Source organism: Oncorhynchus kisutch, linkage group LG6 (assembly GCF_002021735.2).
Source record: "Oncorhynchus kisutch isolate 150728-3 linkage group LG6, Okis_V2, whole genome shotgun sequence".
Taxonomy (NCBI): Eukaryota; Metazoa; Chordata; class Actinopteri; order Salmoniformes; family Salmonidae; genus Oncorhynchus; species Oncorhynchus kisutch.
The window spans coordinates 21,400,118-21,415,454 of NC_034179.2; the positions used below are offsets into that span (position 1 = coordinate 21,400,118).

Below are 15,337 nucleotides of genomic sequence, written 5' to 3' on the forward strand. Positions count from 1 at the left end.
AATTGTATGCCTCTTGACAGGTTATTGGTGCACCTATTACTCACAGTCTGTTAATGATATAGCAACAATGAAATGCATAGCTTCAGAAGAGAACATGCCAGTGAGGAATCTACAGTATTGTGTGTATGTAGAAAGGACTCAATACCAAGAGGACACAGGGTAACCAGGGCAAAACCATATTAGAGAATGCATGTATTGACATGATATTCCAGTCCTGGAGCTAACAAGTACGCACCTTTATTACCAATGAATGATCTAAACAAGTTAAATCATATCACCAGTCACTTTGGATTTACAGTGTCAACAGTAGGATTTGCATCCCTTTTGTCGACATTCAGAAATTTCCCTCTGTAATTTGCCTGTCAAACAGAAACGAAGTCCTGCTCTCTCTAATAAAACATGTGTGCTTTGTTTGGATGGTTTTTTCTATTTTGATGGGGGGGGGGGGGGGGTCAGGTACCTTCTAACTCATCAATACTAAATTCACATAAATTCATAAACAGTTGGGTTAAACCTGGATGAATGTGGACCTCCTAAAGATGAAAGGAGATTGTTGAGTGTAAATGATGAGGGTTAATGGACCAGGCCTCTCAGGTGCCATATCCCAGAAGGCTTCTGGTGCCTCTATTGTGGCTCACATAGACCCATGCAGGGATAACGACACCAAACACGGGTTATTAAGTGACCATTTGCTGCGACCTATAGCGTGCATCTGAATAGTTATGAGTATTCTACAGATGCCTTCAATTATGGAGAATTATATAGTTTGCCGCCATATACGTAAAATGTTAAAAGTCGTTATACACGTTCACTTTTCCCCCCAAATATCCATCACATGTATTTACAAGTGCTTCCAAGTAAATACGAGTGGTGAGCATCCTAATTTGAGCTGTGTGTAGCCACCAGACCGAACCCGACACCCAGCGCGCGCGGTGAAGATCAGTTTAGGCAAGGAACATGTATCGCAACCGAATGTCTCCAAATCGCCTTCCGCATTACTGAAATCTAACCCGAGGACATCAGGAGAGTGACATAATCCTCAAGACATCCCAAAACTGCGACCCAGCAAATGGAGTGCCAGGGGTGTTTTGGAGATGTGTGTTGGAGTGGACTTCTGTCTCTACTTACTGTTTGGTCGTGCAGAGGTCGAGAAAAGAAGGGCGGACACTTCGAAACGTCAGCGTGCTTAAAGCTATAAATCTATCCAAACCGCTCTCTGCGCCCGGTATGGTGTAATGCGCAGACAGCTGCACATCTGTACTGCCAGTGCCAGCCTGAAGAGCCCGCATGTGGACAGCCATCTCACTCCTCACGCGGACACCTTGGATATAATGGAGAATACACATCATTGCCCAATTTTTTTATTAGAATACATTGGAGATATGAAAACATCGCGTAAATCTTCATGATCATACATGTTGCTCTGGTGGATGTTACGAACGTTATTTATTACATTTTCTCTCATGAAAAAGGTCAAAAGTAACACTTAACGGTCTCCCTAACGCGAGTTTTCTGTACGTGTCCCTGCGTCTCGGCTTTGGCGAACTGGTCCACTCCCTGCGTCGGGAAAGCCGATGTCTTCATTTGACTCCTTGCAGTTGGTGATGGTGGATCTATCTCGGATATCCAATGTGGAAACCAGAATCCAATTAGTTTGCGACTGAGCGCCTGGAGAGAGAGCGCAGCGGCACTTTGCCCAGCCAGTCACTCCAGCGCGTAGCCTACCTGTGGGCAGACACATGGTTGGCTGCTCTGTATACGAGAAGCCACTCATCAAGCCTTGTTGCATTCATTTTCAGGGTCATTTTTACATTGTAAATTACATTAAACGCATCGGATGAACGCATCGGATATATGTGATCAGATACAATTTTACAGTCTGAATATATCCTTTGGATACAACTAGGGCTGCTTCTGACGCACCACGGAACGTTAAATGCATCGCTGTGTGTTGGATTTTAATACTGATACCAATTGCAGGTCTGCAAGGGCCAGATTTAAGGTAAGCACAGTACATTCACAGTTATTGGTTGTTCAGTAGTATTGAGTAATTTAGATGCATGTGTGTAGGCTGTCGAATGCCTATGATATTGATACATTCATTTTGAGGCTATTGGACATTCTGAATGTCTAGCCTACAAAATACAAAAAAGCATTCATCAATTATTATCTTCGAAAGGACAAATGCATCAAACGTGTAAAAAAAGGGCCGTTTTATAATAGCATATACACACTATGCACTAGCTGTGTATACAAAAAAATCGGTGTTAGCTGCACAATAAAAAATTGACAAACTTTAGCTGCAGACAATGCTCAATTAATTAACAAGAGTCCAGGTAATAATTAATTGGCCAGGGATTCACCATCTGGCGAATTCATGTCAACATTTGGGCTTGTGTAACCTTTCTGCTGGACAGTAGCCAATGCGCTATGCATGGTGTGTCCATAAACACATTTTGGAGTAAAGGCGCACCCTACGCCTGTGGCGGCCACCTATTTCAGTAACACGCACTCATAAATTCTCTCTGAAATAGGTTTAAAATTAGTTGTAATCGAGGTGTTGTTTGGGCCAGAATGGAAATTCATAGACATGCAGAAATATCTTGGCACAAAAACAATCATTAAAAAATACTTGTGATTATCAATATTTGTATCATGCAGAAGCTATGGAGGACCCTAAAGTAATAGGATAGTCATGTATTAAATTATATTAGTAGATTATAACTAGTCTATTTAAACCTAAATACCAATGTGGTAACAGTTTATAGTTACATATAGTGTTTATAAACTTCTAGACATATTTGACCTTTAAATTGAAAAATATCAAATTTGATCAAATGTAAATAATGCTCTCTGAAGTTTGTTAATTTGGAACCCCAGTTAGCCAACAAAACGTCATACAAATAACGACAGGTAACTGGAAAAATAAACACCAACATAAAGTTTCTTAGGGCGCTTGGCCACCACCAGCCAGAACAGCTTCAATGCACCTCGGCATAGATTCTACAAGTGTCTGGAACTCTATCGGAGACCTCAATTCTTCCACGGGAAATTCCATCATTTGGTGTTTTGTTGACCATGGTGGAAAACGCAGTCAAATCAAATCAAATCAAATTTATTTATATAGCCCTTCGTACATCAGCTGATATCTCAAAGTGCTGTACAGAAACCCAGCCTAAAACCCCAAACAGCAAGCAATGCAGGTGGAGAAGCACGGTGGCTAGGAAAAACTCCCTAGAAAGGCCAATACCTAGGAAGAAACCTAGAGAGGAACCAGGCTATGTGGGGTGGCCAGTCCTCTTCTGGCTGTGCCGGGTGGAGATTATAACAGAACATGGTCAAGATGTTCAATGTTCATAAATGACCAGCATGGTCGAATAATAATAAGGCAGAACAGTTGAAACTAGAGCAGCAGCACAGTCAGGTGGAAGTTGAAACTGGAGCAGCAGCATGGCCAGGTAGACTGGGGACAGCAAGGAGTCATCATGTCAGGTAGTCCTGGGGCATGGTCCTAGGGCTCAGGTCAGTTGAAACTGGAACAGCAGCATGGCCAGGTGGACTGGGGACAGCAAGGAGTCATCATGTCAGGTAGTCCTGGGGCATGGTCCTAGGGCTCAGGTCCTCCGAGAGAGAGAAAGAAAGAGAGAAGGAGAGAATTAGAGAACGCACACTTAGATTCACACAGGACACCGAATAGGACAGGAGAAGTACTCCAGATATAACAAACTGACCCCAGCCCCCCGACACATAAACTACTGCAGCATAAATACTGGAGGCTGAGACAGGAGGGGTCAGTCCTAGGCGCCGCATCAGAATCTCCCATAAGTATTCAATTGGGTTGAGATCTGGTGTCTGAGACAGCCATGGCATATGATTTACATTGTTTTTATGCTCATCAAACTATTCAGGGACCTCTTGTGCCGTGTGGATAGAGACATTGTCATCCTACCATAGCCATGGTAGCCACAATAATGGCCTGCCCAGCATTTTTATACATTTTATCAACTTGTAATATTTTCCAGTTCTCGCTATTGAAAGATGACCAAACCAACCCCCTATTGAAAGATGAGCAAACCAACCCCCTTTTGGCACTGTGTCTACAGCCTACACTTATATTCATAGTTCAATCCAATTCGGAAATGTTTGATTATTGTAAAGTAGGATCCAACTCACACATCCGTCTCGTTTTCTTGCAGATTCCTTCATAGGAACTGAGTCTAAGATGAAGTTATGGGATGTTTTGGCCATGTGTTTGTTGCTCCTGAGCTCCGTCTCCACACGCCCCCTTTACCAAAACCTTCAGCCTGCCAAAAGAGCTCACTACTCGGATTGGCATAGTGATTCTCTGTCCCCGTCTGTGGAGGAACCAGAGCCAGAGTTCCAGTCGGAGTCTCACAGCCTGCAAGAGATTTCCATGGAAGAAAAATGTAAGTCAAGATTCTGATACATTGTTTTTTCACCTACTGACGTTTCAAACATACTTTCTTCTGCATAAGATCAGACCGTCTTCAGGAAAATTATAATTTCTTATGGAAGACTATTAAAGTAGCATTAATGTGACTGCAGTACTCAGTCCTCAACTGGTTCTCAGTTTCATGAAGTGAATATGGGTTTAAAGAGGGTGACACACCATACATTAAGCATACCATGTATTGTTTGGTACTCAGTGTGTTCAAATTGCCTGATTACCAAAACAAACGTGCTACATTCAGTCCAAACATGTAACCCAAACAGAGAGGATACATATCTGTTTACCATGGCCATAGGTTGCCATGTGTTACATATTGCACCAGGGGTGCTCCCCTGGTAAGAACAGGCTCTCTGTGGTTACACTTGGTTTTTGGTGGGTAAAGTCTTGCAAGCTACTACCTTTTGCTATGAACCACATTGTAGCAAGGCAAGCTTATCCCAAATAAAGGGACAGCAGTCAATGTAATTGATGCCTGATAGTGTGAAGCGCCCTTGAACGGAGGCCAGACCAGTCATTGATGAATCCTGCTGAGTGGCTGATTCAGAGGAGGAGCAGTAGTTTGTCTAACAGCAGGTTTGAGCAGCATTCTCTGCTGCTGTGGGCAGCATCACGCTGGGGTCAAAACATCCATGCGGCAGAAGGAGAAAGAAATAGTGACTGCAGCGCCTCAGTCCTAAACAGAGTTGAGCACTGACATTCCTACTGCCTTGTTTATCTTCAACCCTGCCTCTCTGGGACTGCGGTATTTGAGCACCCCCCCCCCCCCTTCCCCAACCAAGTTACAGTAGAACCACAAAACAGATGCCGATCACAGGAGAAAGAATGGACTATATGGAGTAAGAAGCAACAAGCGTTCATTTTAGCAGCTGCGAGGGCGAGGAATTCAATTTGTATAAAAGAGCATGAACCTGTCTTGTCTTTACACAGTATAAGCTGTAGATGAAACATGGAACATTTAGACCAGAGAAATGTTTCCCCCTCACCTCATATTCAGTTAGCGGCGGTGAGTGACATCCCCTCGGCCTGTTCTGTAACTTAAGACCATTAACAATGCACCAAGGTGTAAACAACCCTGGAACTCAATGGGAGGTTTGGCCTTTTGTTTCAGTTGCAATGTCTGTGGTAAGCGATGACTCTTGTACCCATTCCAAATAATCTTTGGAGGCAAGTGTCTCTGCAGCTGATCCACAGCCTCTAGAGATACTTGTGTCTGCAGGACAGAAAACATGTACAAGGCTTCTGGAGCATGCACAACTAGGCTAGAAAACGGATGAAGTTGTTAATAGTAAATAATATTTTGGTCCCTGTCGGATCCTTGTCAGGACTTCACTTTGGTCTCAGTGGAGCTTTACACTGGCAGGCTTCAGAGCTTATCTCTAAATCATAAAAACATGATTCTAGAGAACGTTTGAAACAGGTGCATGGGAGAGCCAGGAGGTGTTTCTGTATTTTGGGCGGTTTTGCTGCAGAACACTTCACCTGTCTGTCAGCTGGCATATAATAGTACCTACCCCTGTCTGTCTGCTAACATAGAATAGTACCTATCACTGTCTGTCTGCTGACATAGAATAGTATCTACCCCTGTCTGTCAGCTGACATAGAATAGTATCTACCCCTGTCTGTCAGCTGGCATAGAATAGTACCTATCACTGTCTGTCAGCTGACATAGAATAGTATCTACCCCTGTCTGTCAGCTGGCATAGAATAGTACCTATCACTGTCTGTCAGCTGGCATAGAATAGTACCTACCACTGTCTGTCAGCTGGCATAGAATAGTACCTATTACTGTCTGTCAGCTGGCATAGAATAGTATCTACCCCTGTCTGTCTGCTGGCATAGAATAGTACCTACCACTGTCTGCTGGCATAGAATAGTACCTATCACTGTCTGTCAGCTGGCATAGAATAGTACCTACCCCTGTCTGTCGGCTGGCATAGAATAGTACCTACCCCTGTCTGTCTGCTGGCATAGAATAGTACCTACCACTGTCTGTCAGCTAACATAGAATAGTACCTACCACTGTCTGTCTGCTGGCATAGAATAGTACCTACCACTGTCTGTCAGCTAACATAGAATAGTACCTACCACTGTCTGTCAGCTAACATAGAATAGTACCTACCACTGTCTGTCAGCTGGCATAGAATAGTACCTACCCCTGTCTGTCTGCTAACATAGAATAGTACCTACCACTGTCTGTCAGCTAACATAGAATAGTACCTACCACTGTCTGTCAGCTGGCATAGAATAGTACCTACCCCTGTCTGTCTGCTAACATAGAATAGTACCTACCCCTGTCTGTCTGCTAACATAGAATAGTACCTACCACTGTCTGTCAGCTAACATAGAATAGTACCTACCACTGTCTGTCAGCTGGCATAGAATAGTACCTACCCCTGTCTGTCAGCTGGCATAGAATAGTACCTACCCCTGTCTGTCAGCTGGCATAGAATAGTACCTACCACTGTCTGTCAGCTGGCATAGAATAGTACCTACCACTGTCTGTCTGCTGGCATATAATAGTACCTACCCCTGTCAGCTGGCATAGAATAGTACCTACCCCTGTCTGTCTGCTGGCATAGAATAGTACCTATCACTGTCTGTCTGCTGGCATAGAATAGTACCTACCCCTGTCTGTCAGCTGACATAAAATAGTACCTACCCCTGTCTGTCAGCTGACATAGAATAGTACCTACCCCTGTCTGTCAGCTGGTATAAAATAGTACCTACCCCTGTCTGTCTGCTCTATAGTGTATCAGCTGATATACACACAATAGGAGGTGTCTAAATCAAAAAGGCACAGGGTGTCTAAACAGATTGGCCCCTGGCTCACCCGATACGGCCCAATCAGCTTTGGACCTGGGTGGATCAGATTACCTGTTCCCTGGTAGTGGGACAGGTGAGACAGGTGACACCCACCACCATAGAGAGGCTGGGTTACTGACACCTCCACCTGCCAGACACACTACAGAATCTGTCTGGATGCCCTGTGCCCACCACAGACAGGCCAGTCAACTGAGGCCTGAAGTAAACATGTCAAGGCCAGCATAGCCCCTCTACTAACCTTACCTCCACCGACCAAATACACAGATGCACAAACATACACACACGCACATTAAAACATAATAAAAACGTCATACGCCTGATTGCTGTTGGGTAATAGTGCCATACTAATTGAGTCATTTCACAATAATGTTTTCTTCTGAGTGGGTTGCAAGATGCTTATGCGCTGTGGAGCAGGAGGGGATTTACACTATAATAGAATCAACATGTATTACATAAGGATCAGGACTCTCTGGGTCTCTTCTTGTTCCCCTCTGCAGAGGGCAGAGGGCTCCCTGCATGTTTTGAATTTGAAGCAGAATAGGTGCTCTGAGAGATCTGCTCTAAATCAATGTCACATTCCGTATGATTCCCTTCTGGAGGTGCTGTAAACTCTGATTCAATGTTTTAAAAGGGAAAGAGAAGGATGTCCATTCCAAGACCTATAACTAAGATCAGAGTCATATTTAGAGAAGACTTGTGCCAATACGGTTTGTGTCTGAATGTTCTGAGAGCGCCACTTTCTCCTCCATAGCTGTAGCTAAGTGATAATTGATGTTGTGCTGTTTATCTCTGAAAGTTTCAAAACCTATGAAAATGTCCAGTGAAAGCAGATATGCAATTTGTTGACACCACAACACAGTACAGACTTGGAGACACATTATGCCAATCAATAAAAATGTCTGTTAAATTCGCTACTCTGTTTTGCTTGTTTGCAGCGGGTCATTTCATAGGGAACTGTCAGAGGCACTGACATATTGTTACATCACCAACATGGTGAGAATAAAACCTGGCTGAACTCTTAATATATGGCTTTGCCTAAAATGACTGAGGAAGACTAAAACAATCCTCTGTATGGCACTGTCAGCTGTAACAGTTATCAAAGCATTGCTACTTTGTCATGGAGATGCTCAATATTGATTTAACATTCAAATTGTTGTCATTACTATTTTTACTTCTATTGTTTATTACGACTCTATGTGTTGTCATTTTATTGCATTGAATTCACTATTGCATTATCATTCATTTCCTCTTTGCATCCTCTCTCTCTTAAAGATGACATCACAGGCCCATATCCGGACCAGTTTGAGGATGTAATGGATTTTATCAAGGCTACCATTGGCAGACTGAGGAGATCATCCGAGTCCGCCGGCGGCTCAAGGGGAAGGAGGGAGCAGAGAGAGCAGGGGAAACAGAGAGGAGCAGCAAACATAGACCGAAGAGGGGGAGGGAGAGGAGTGGGGAGAGGAGGGCGTGGGGAGAAGAAGGTGAGGGGGCGAGGGGGCAAAGGGAGGAGCAGTGAAAGAGGGGAGCAGCGGATGAAGCCAGTTGAAGGCCGAGGCTGCTTGCTAAAAGAGGTCCATCTCAACGTCACAGACTTAGGGTTGGGCTACCGGACCAAAGAGGAGCTGATCTTCCGGTACTGCAGCGGCCCTTGTTCAGATGCAGAGACCAACTATGACAAGATCCTCAACAACCTCACCCACAACAAGAAGCTGGTCAAGGACACACCCTCCCGCACCTGCTGTCGACCAATCACGTTTGACGATGATCTGTCATTCCTGGATGACAACAACGAGGACTACCACATTCTGAGGAAGCATTCCGCCCGCAAATGTGGCTGTGTCTGACTCTGGGAGAGACGAATGAAAGAAAAGCTGACAGACAGACAGAAAGGAGAAGGAGCAGTAACATAAAGCCTCTCAGAGGCTGGTACTGCCTCTTGGAATGAAGGAACACATGGGAAAAGAAGGGAACATGAGACGGATACAGTCCACTCCAGTGGTGTCTTAGGAACCATGGACAGTATTAGCATGTCCTGTGTCCCACTCCTGAGGGGCTGCTGTGGGGTGAACAGGGATGGTGTGGTCCCCAAACCTCCAGTAGTTAGGCTAATTTAGAGCCCAGATCAGGTCACAGTGGAGAAGGGACTCCTCTATGCTATAATTACATAGAATTTTAATTACTTAGAAATTCAGCGTAATGGTCTTTAAAAGAGACGTTGTCAATTCAGCTCAGTATTCACTTCATGATTGGATCGCGTTCTTGGACGTCTACAGGGGATACGTTCTCATTTCCCTGTGGAACCATGCTGTTACACTCACAGGCTTGCCTGCAATGGAGCTGCTGAGACGGAATCAGAGGAATTCAGGATATTGTTCCTCAAAAACGTCTGTTTTTCCATAGTCAGATCATGAGGCATACAGTGAGAGCAGAACTCTTCTTGACAAGTATTTCCAGCTGCAGTCCAGAGTGTTCTGGTTTCACTGCACAGACTGGAGCTTAACGTTTACATTCACAATGAACGAGGGAACCTGTTGACTGATTTAGTCCTATAGCAAAGAGACAGTCTGGTACGACACATCGATGTAAAATCCAATATATTTACAATTTATATATATATATAAATATATATATATATATACACACACACAAGATGTATTTATTAAGATTGAATTAACTTATTGTTATTTATTGCAGTCCATTTTATGAAAGAAATGTTTGTTTTTCTTATTTATTTGAGCTCTGTTTTGTCCCGGATGGTACCAAAGTGGAGCATGTGTTTTCTAAGTAGAATCAGATTGTGCTGAAACAACAGGATTCAAGGTGCAGCCATAACTAATCAAACTCATCCTTCAGTTTCAAAATGCTGTACAAAGTCTGTAATCCATGGTAGTTAATCCTAAACCCACTGCCGATTCCAAAACATCATAGATTTATGAGAATAACAGAAGCTATCGATTTAGAGAGGGGGCGCAGAAAGGAAGAGATAGGGTGGAGCGGACCAATTCCAACCTTTTTCAAAACATACAAATCTTATCTCTGCTTTCGATCCTTTTGAATGATGCCAGGTTTGAGCGTCTTTGACAGTGTTCCTCATTTGTCACTAATGGAAAGCAGAGAGGGCTGAGCAGCCTGGGACGTTAGGGGCTGAGGGCCTGGGAGACACCAGTCAGCTGCTCCTCACTCCTCACGCTAACCAAGTAGATGGGTAAACAAGACTACTGCCAAAATCATGGCATGCCATTATCGGTTTACAAAGGAACATACAAAGCCTGCATTCATTGTTTATTTTCTAGGCATAAAGTTGCACTGCCAGTGGTTATCCCGGAGAGCTGTGTAGCTTTCTTTACAATGATACTCTCCACATTATTTCAAGACATCCTCTTTTATTTATAGACAGAATAACAAAATGACCTCATTGCTAGAGAAGTGGTGCAGGACAGGTTGGATATGGCCAGCCTTCAGGCCCACTGCTTTCAATTCACTTACATTCTCTTTCTATCACACCATTTGCAAAGTAATGTGTTACTAAACTCTTTACAAAATGCTACAGAAAAGCTAGTCAGGAGTAATGGTAGCACAGAAAATCTCTGATATCATAGAAGCAGTCAGTAAAAACCTTGACGCTAGACTGTGGAAAAGGGACCCACTGTCCTTTGGCCATCACAGTGCAGTGCAGAAGTTGATGGTATGCATGTACACTTGGCTGCCAGGGTCTGTTACCCTCAACCCTTCAGCCTGGTCCTGGCTCTACACCAAGTCTGGGCAAAAACTTCGTAGTGGTTACTGTCCCAGTAGGCTTTAGCGTTCTTGGGATCGTCTCTGTCTCTGTGGTCTCTGCTTTGACAGACATACAGGTTTTTCTTACTGATCTGGGGTTTGTTTGAAAACAATCGTCTAACATGCAGCTTAGCCCACTACTCCCACTGGAACACCAGTGCTTAAGACCATTTAAGGGCGATCTAGGCTCTGCCTCTCTTAGCCAAATCGACATGCACTCCCCTACAAATTTATTTGGACAGTGAAGCTTAAACTTTTCATTTGGGTCTATACTCCAGCATTTTCACTTTGAGATCAAATACTTCATATGAGGTGACAGTACAGAATGTCACCTTTTATTTTAGGGTATTTTCCAACATTCTGTTTATCCGTTTAAAAATGTAAGCTCTGTGTATCTAGTCCTCCCATTTGAAGGTGTCATAAATATTTGTACAGAATCACACACGTGTATTAAAGTGGTCAGAAATGTTGTATTTGGTCCCATATTCCTAGCACACAATGATAAATTTAGAGATACGAAGGTCATACCTCCAAGACATGCTAACCTCTCATCTTTACCAACAGGGGAGGTTAACATTTTTTTGGGGGGTATGATATTTATGTCTTACTTTCTCACTCATCATTATTCACGATTCATTCATGATTATCCGTAATCATTGCTAGGAACCACATTAATGCAGAAGTGTTCCCGAAACACATTATATTCTTATTTACAATAAAAGTGACTCCAAAATTCCACAATACATGATTTACTATTGGGAAAAACATCATCCGTAACATAACCAAAACAAACTGCAAATGCATCCAACAACTTTGTAGAGTCACAGGTTTGATAGGAATGTGGGAACAAATACTACACTTTTGACTACTTTAATACACTACAAGTGAAAATATACAGTATATCACACAAGTGAGTACACCCCTCACAGTTTAGTAAATATTTGAGTATATCTTTTCATGTGACAACACTGAAGAAATGACACTTTGCTACAATGTAAAGTAGTGAGTGTACCACTTGTATAACAGTGTAAATTTGCTGTCCCCTCAAAATAACTCAACACACAGCCATTATTGTCTAAACTGCTGGCAACCAAAGTGAGTACACCCCTAAGTGAAAATGTCCAAATTGGGCCCAAAGTCTCAATATTTTGTGTGGCCACCATCATTTTCCAGCACTGCCTTAACCCTCTTGGGCATGGAGTTCACCAGAGCTTCACAGGTTGCCACTGGAGTCCTCTTCCACTCCTCCATGATGACATCACGGAGCTGGTGGATGTTTAGAGACCTTGCACTCCTCCACCTTCCGTTTGACGATGCCCCACAGATGCTCAATAGGGTTTAGGTCTGGAGACATGCTTGGCCAGTCCATCACCTTTACCCTCAGCTTCTTTAGCAAGGCAGTGGTCGTCTTGGAGTTGTGTTTGGGGTCGTTATCATGTTGGAATACTGCCCTGCGGCACAGTCTCCGAAGGGAGGGGATCATGCTCTGCTTCAGTATGTCACAGTACATGTTGGCATTCATGGTTCCCTCAATGAACTGTAGCTCCCCAGTGCCGGCAGCACTCATGCAGCCCCAGACCATGACACTCCCACCACCATGCTTGACTGTAGGCAAGACACACTTGTCTTTGTACTCCTCACCTGGTTGCCGCCACACACACTTGACACCATCTGAACCAAATAGGTTTATCTTGGTCTCATCAAACCACATGGACAAATAGGTTTATCTTGGTCTCATCAAACCACATGGCCAAATAGGTTTATCTTGGTCTCATCAAACCACATGGCCTTTCAGATCCTTTACCATGAGGTGCCATGTTGAACTTCCAGTGACCAAGCAGTATGAGGGAGTGTGAGAGCGATGACACCAAATTTAACACACCTGCTCCCCATTCACACCTGAGACCTTGTAACCCTAACGAGTCACATGACACCAGTGAGGGAATATGGCTAATTGGGCCTAATTTGGACTTTTTCACTTAGGGGTGTACTCACTTTTGTTGCCAGCAGCTTTAGACATTAATGGCTGTGTGTTGAGTTATTTTGAGGGGACAGCAAATTTACACTGTTATACAAGCTGTACACTCACTCCTTTACATTGTAGCAAAGTGTCATTTCTTCAGTGTTCAAATCAAATCAAATCAAATGTATTTATATAGCCCTTCGTACATCAGCTGATATCTCAAAGTGCTGTACAGAAACCCAGCCTAAAACCCCAAACAGCAAGCAATGCAGGTGTAGAAGCATGGTGTTGTCACATGAAAATATATACTCAAATACTTACAAAAATGTGAGGGATGTACTCACTATTGTGATATACTGTATATCTTCAAGTGTGGGGAGGGGGGGGACTACTTACAAAGTAATTACATTTCTAAATGGTAAAACAGATATGTATGAATATACCCTCAAATAAAAGGTGACATTTTGCACTCTCACCTCATCTGAAACATTTGATCTCAAATGCTGGAGTATAGGGACAAATGTACAGATTATTTAGATTCACTGTCCAAATAAATACGTAAGGAAGTGTGCGTCTTAAGACCAGACAGTACAACAAAAACAGACAGTGTTTGTGACATCACTGAAGGGGAGAGAGGGGACCACTGGGTAACCAGGCATTCAGTGTGAGCATTATACAGCATACAGTATACACTCACCCAAAACAACTACTAAACAGACGGGAACACTAACAGAGAATTATTTAAGAGCATAATATTACTGCTATGCCTTTGTCCCATTATCATAGAGAGGAGCTTCTGATGGAAACAGAGAGAGAGAGCCCCAGGACCTGATGAAAGGCATGGATTACGGACCAGAGTATCTGTGCTCACCCAACTGCATCCAAGACAGCTTTAGTCTCATATTCCACCCTGCACACAGAACAAATCCACGGCATCAAGCTGAAATTTAGGCCCAATGGGGCGGCAGGGTAGCCTAGTGGTTAGAGCATTGGACTAGCAGCCAAAGTGGTTGCAAGTTCAAATCCCTGAGCTGACAAGGTACAAATCTGTCATTCTGCCCCTGAACAGGCAGTTTACCCACTGTTCCTAGGCCATCATTGAAAATAAGAATTTTTTCTTAACTGAATTGCCTAGTTAAATAAAATAAAAAATACTGTCAGAGAAAAATCTACCATTTTATCACAGCACACTTTTCATTTGGACCATCTTCCCCTTTAATATCAGATTTCTGTGTGAGTCTTCTGGAGACAACCTAGCAGCCTCTTGGGCCCTTACCCTTCTGCACGATATTTTAAAGTGTGTGTGAACTAACTGACTGACCCCTCTGTCTTATGGTTGTTTGCTCAACAGTCGGTGATCTTTTCCTGTGTGTTCATAACTCTGGCAGTTATTCTGTGAAGATAAACATTCAAAGTGTACGAACACCAGGCAGGCAGAAAAAAATGCATTATTTGTTTTCAGACCTATGTTTGTGTCGTTATTGCCTCTGTGAAAGAAAAGGTGTAATGTCTCACTTGTTTTGTGTTACTGAACCAAAGCTCTCAACAAATTTTATTTTTGTACAATATTTTATAACTTTTTACAGAATTAAACTTGTTTCTATCAAAATGTTGTGCATCTGATTGCTACTCAATACAAAATGCAGTGTGAGTTCTGTAGAATCCTATTGGTCGTTTATAAGAAAGGTCTTGCGTAACAAAGTACTCCATGTGTAGTCTCTCCCTGACAGACATTTGAGTGCAAATGTAATTCTCATGGTGGAATAACCTCATTGGAGGTTGCCATCAGCACTTGAAGGGCAGATGTTAGGGCAGGGGAGGTTTGAGGTTTTATAGGGTAGGGTCAGGGCAGGGGAGGTTTGAGGTTTTATAGAGAGGGTCAGGGCAGGGGAGGTTTGAGGTTTGAGGTTTTATAGTGTAGGGTCAGGGCAGGGGAGGTTTGAGGTTTTATAGGGTAGGGTCAGGGCAGGGGATGTTTGAGGTTTTATAGAGAGGGTCAGGGCAGGGGAGGTTTGAGGTTTTATAGGGTAGGGTCAGGGCAGGGGAGGTTTGAGGTTTTATAGGGTAGGGTCAGGGCAGGGGAGGTTTGAGGTTTTATAGGGTAGGGTCAGGGCAGGGGAGGTTTGAGGTTTTATAGGGTAGGGTCAGGGCAGGGGAGGTTTGAGGTTTTATAGGGTAGGGCCAGGGCAGGGGAGGTTTGAGGTTTTATAGAGAGGGTCAGGGCAGGGGAGGGGAGGTTTGAGGTTTTATAGGGTAGGGTCAGGGCAGGGGAGGTTTGAGGTTTTATAGGGTAGGGTCAG

The 15,337-nt window shown here is 43.5% G+C and overlaps 1 protein-coding gene across 1 annotated transcript; it reads left to right on the forward strand.

Moving 5' to 3' along the window:
* Positions 1–1,242: 1,242 nt before the first annotated feature.
* Positions 1,243–12,010, forward strand: LOC109892068 (glial cell line-derived neurotrophic factor-like). The gene is made up of 3 exons (XM_020484486.2): positions 1,243–2,002; positions 4,197–4,427; positions 8,567–12,010. The coding sequence occupies exons 2-3, from the start codon at positions 4,223–4,225 to the stop codon at positions 9,139–9,141; spliced, it is 780 nt and encodes a 259-aa protein (XP_020340075.1). The 5' UTR covers positions 1,243–2,002; positions 4,197–4,222; the 3' UTR covers positions 9,142–12,010.
* The last annotated feature ends 3,327 nt before the right edge of the window (positions 12,011–15,337 follow it).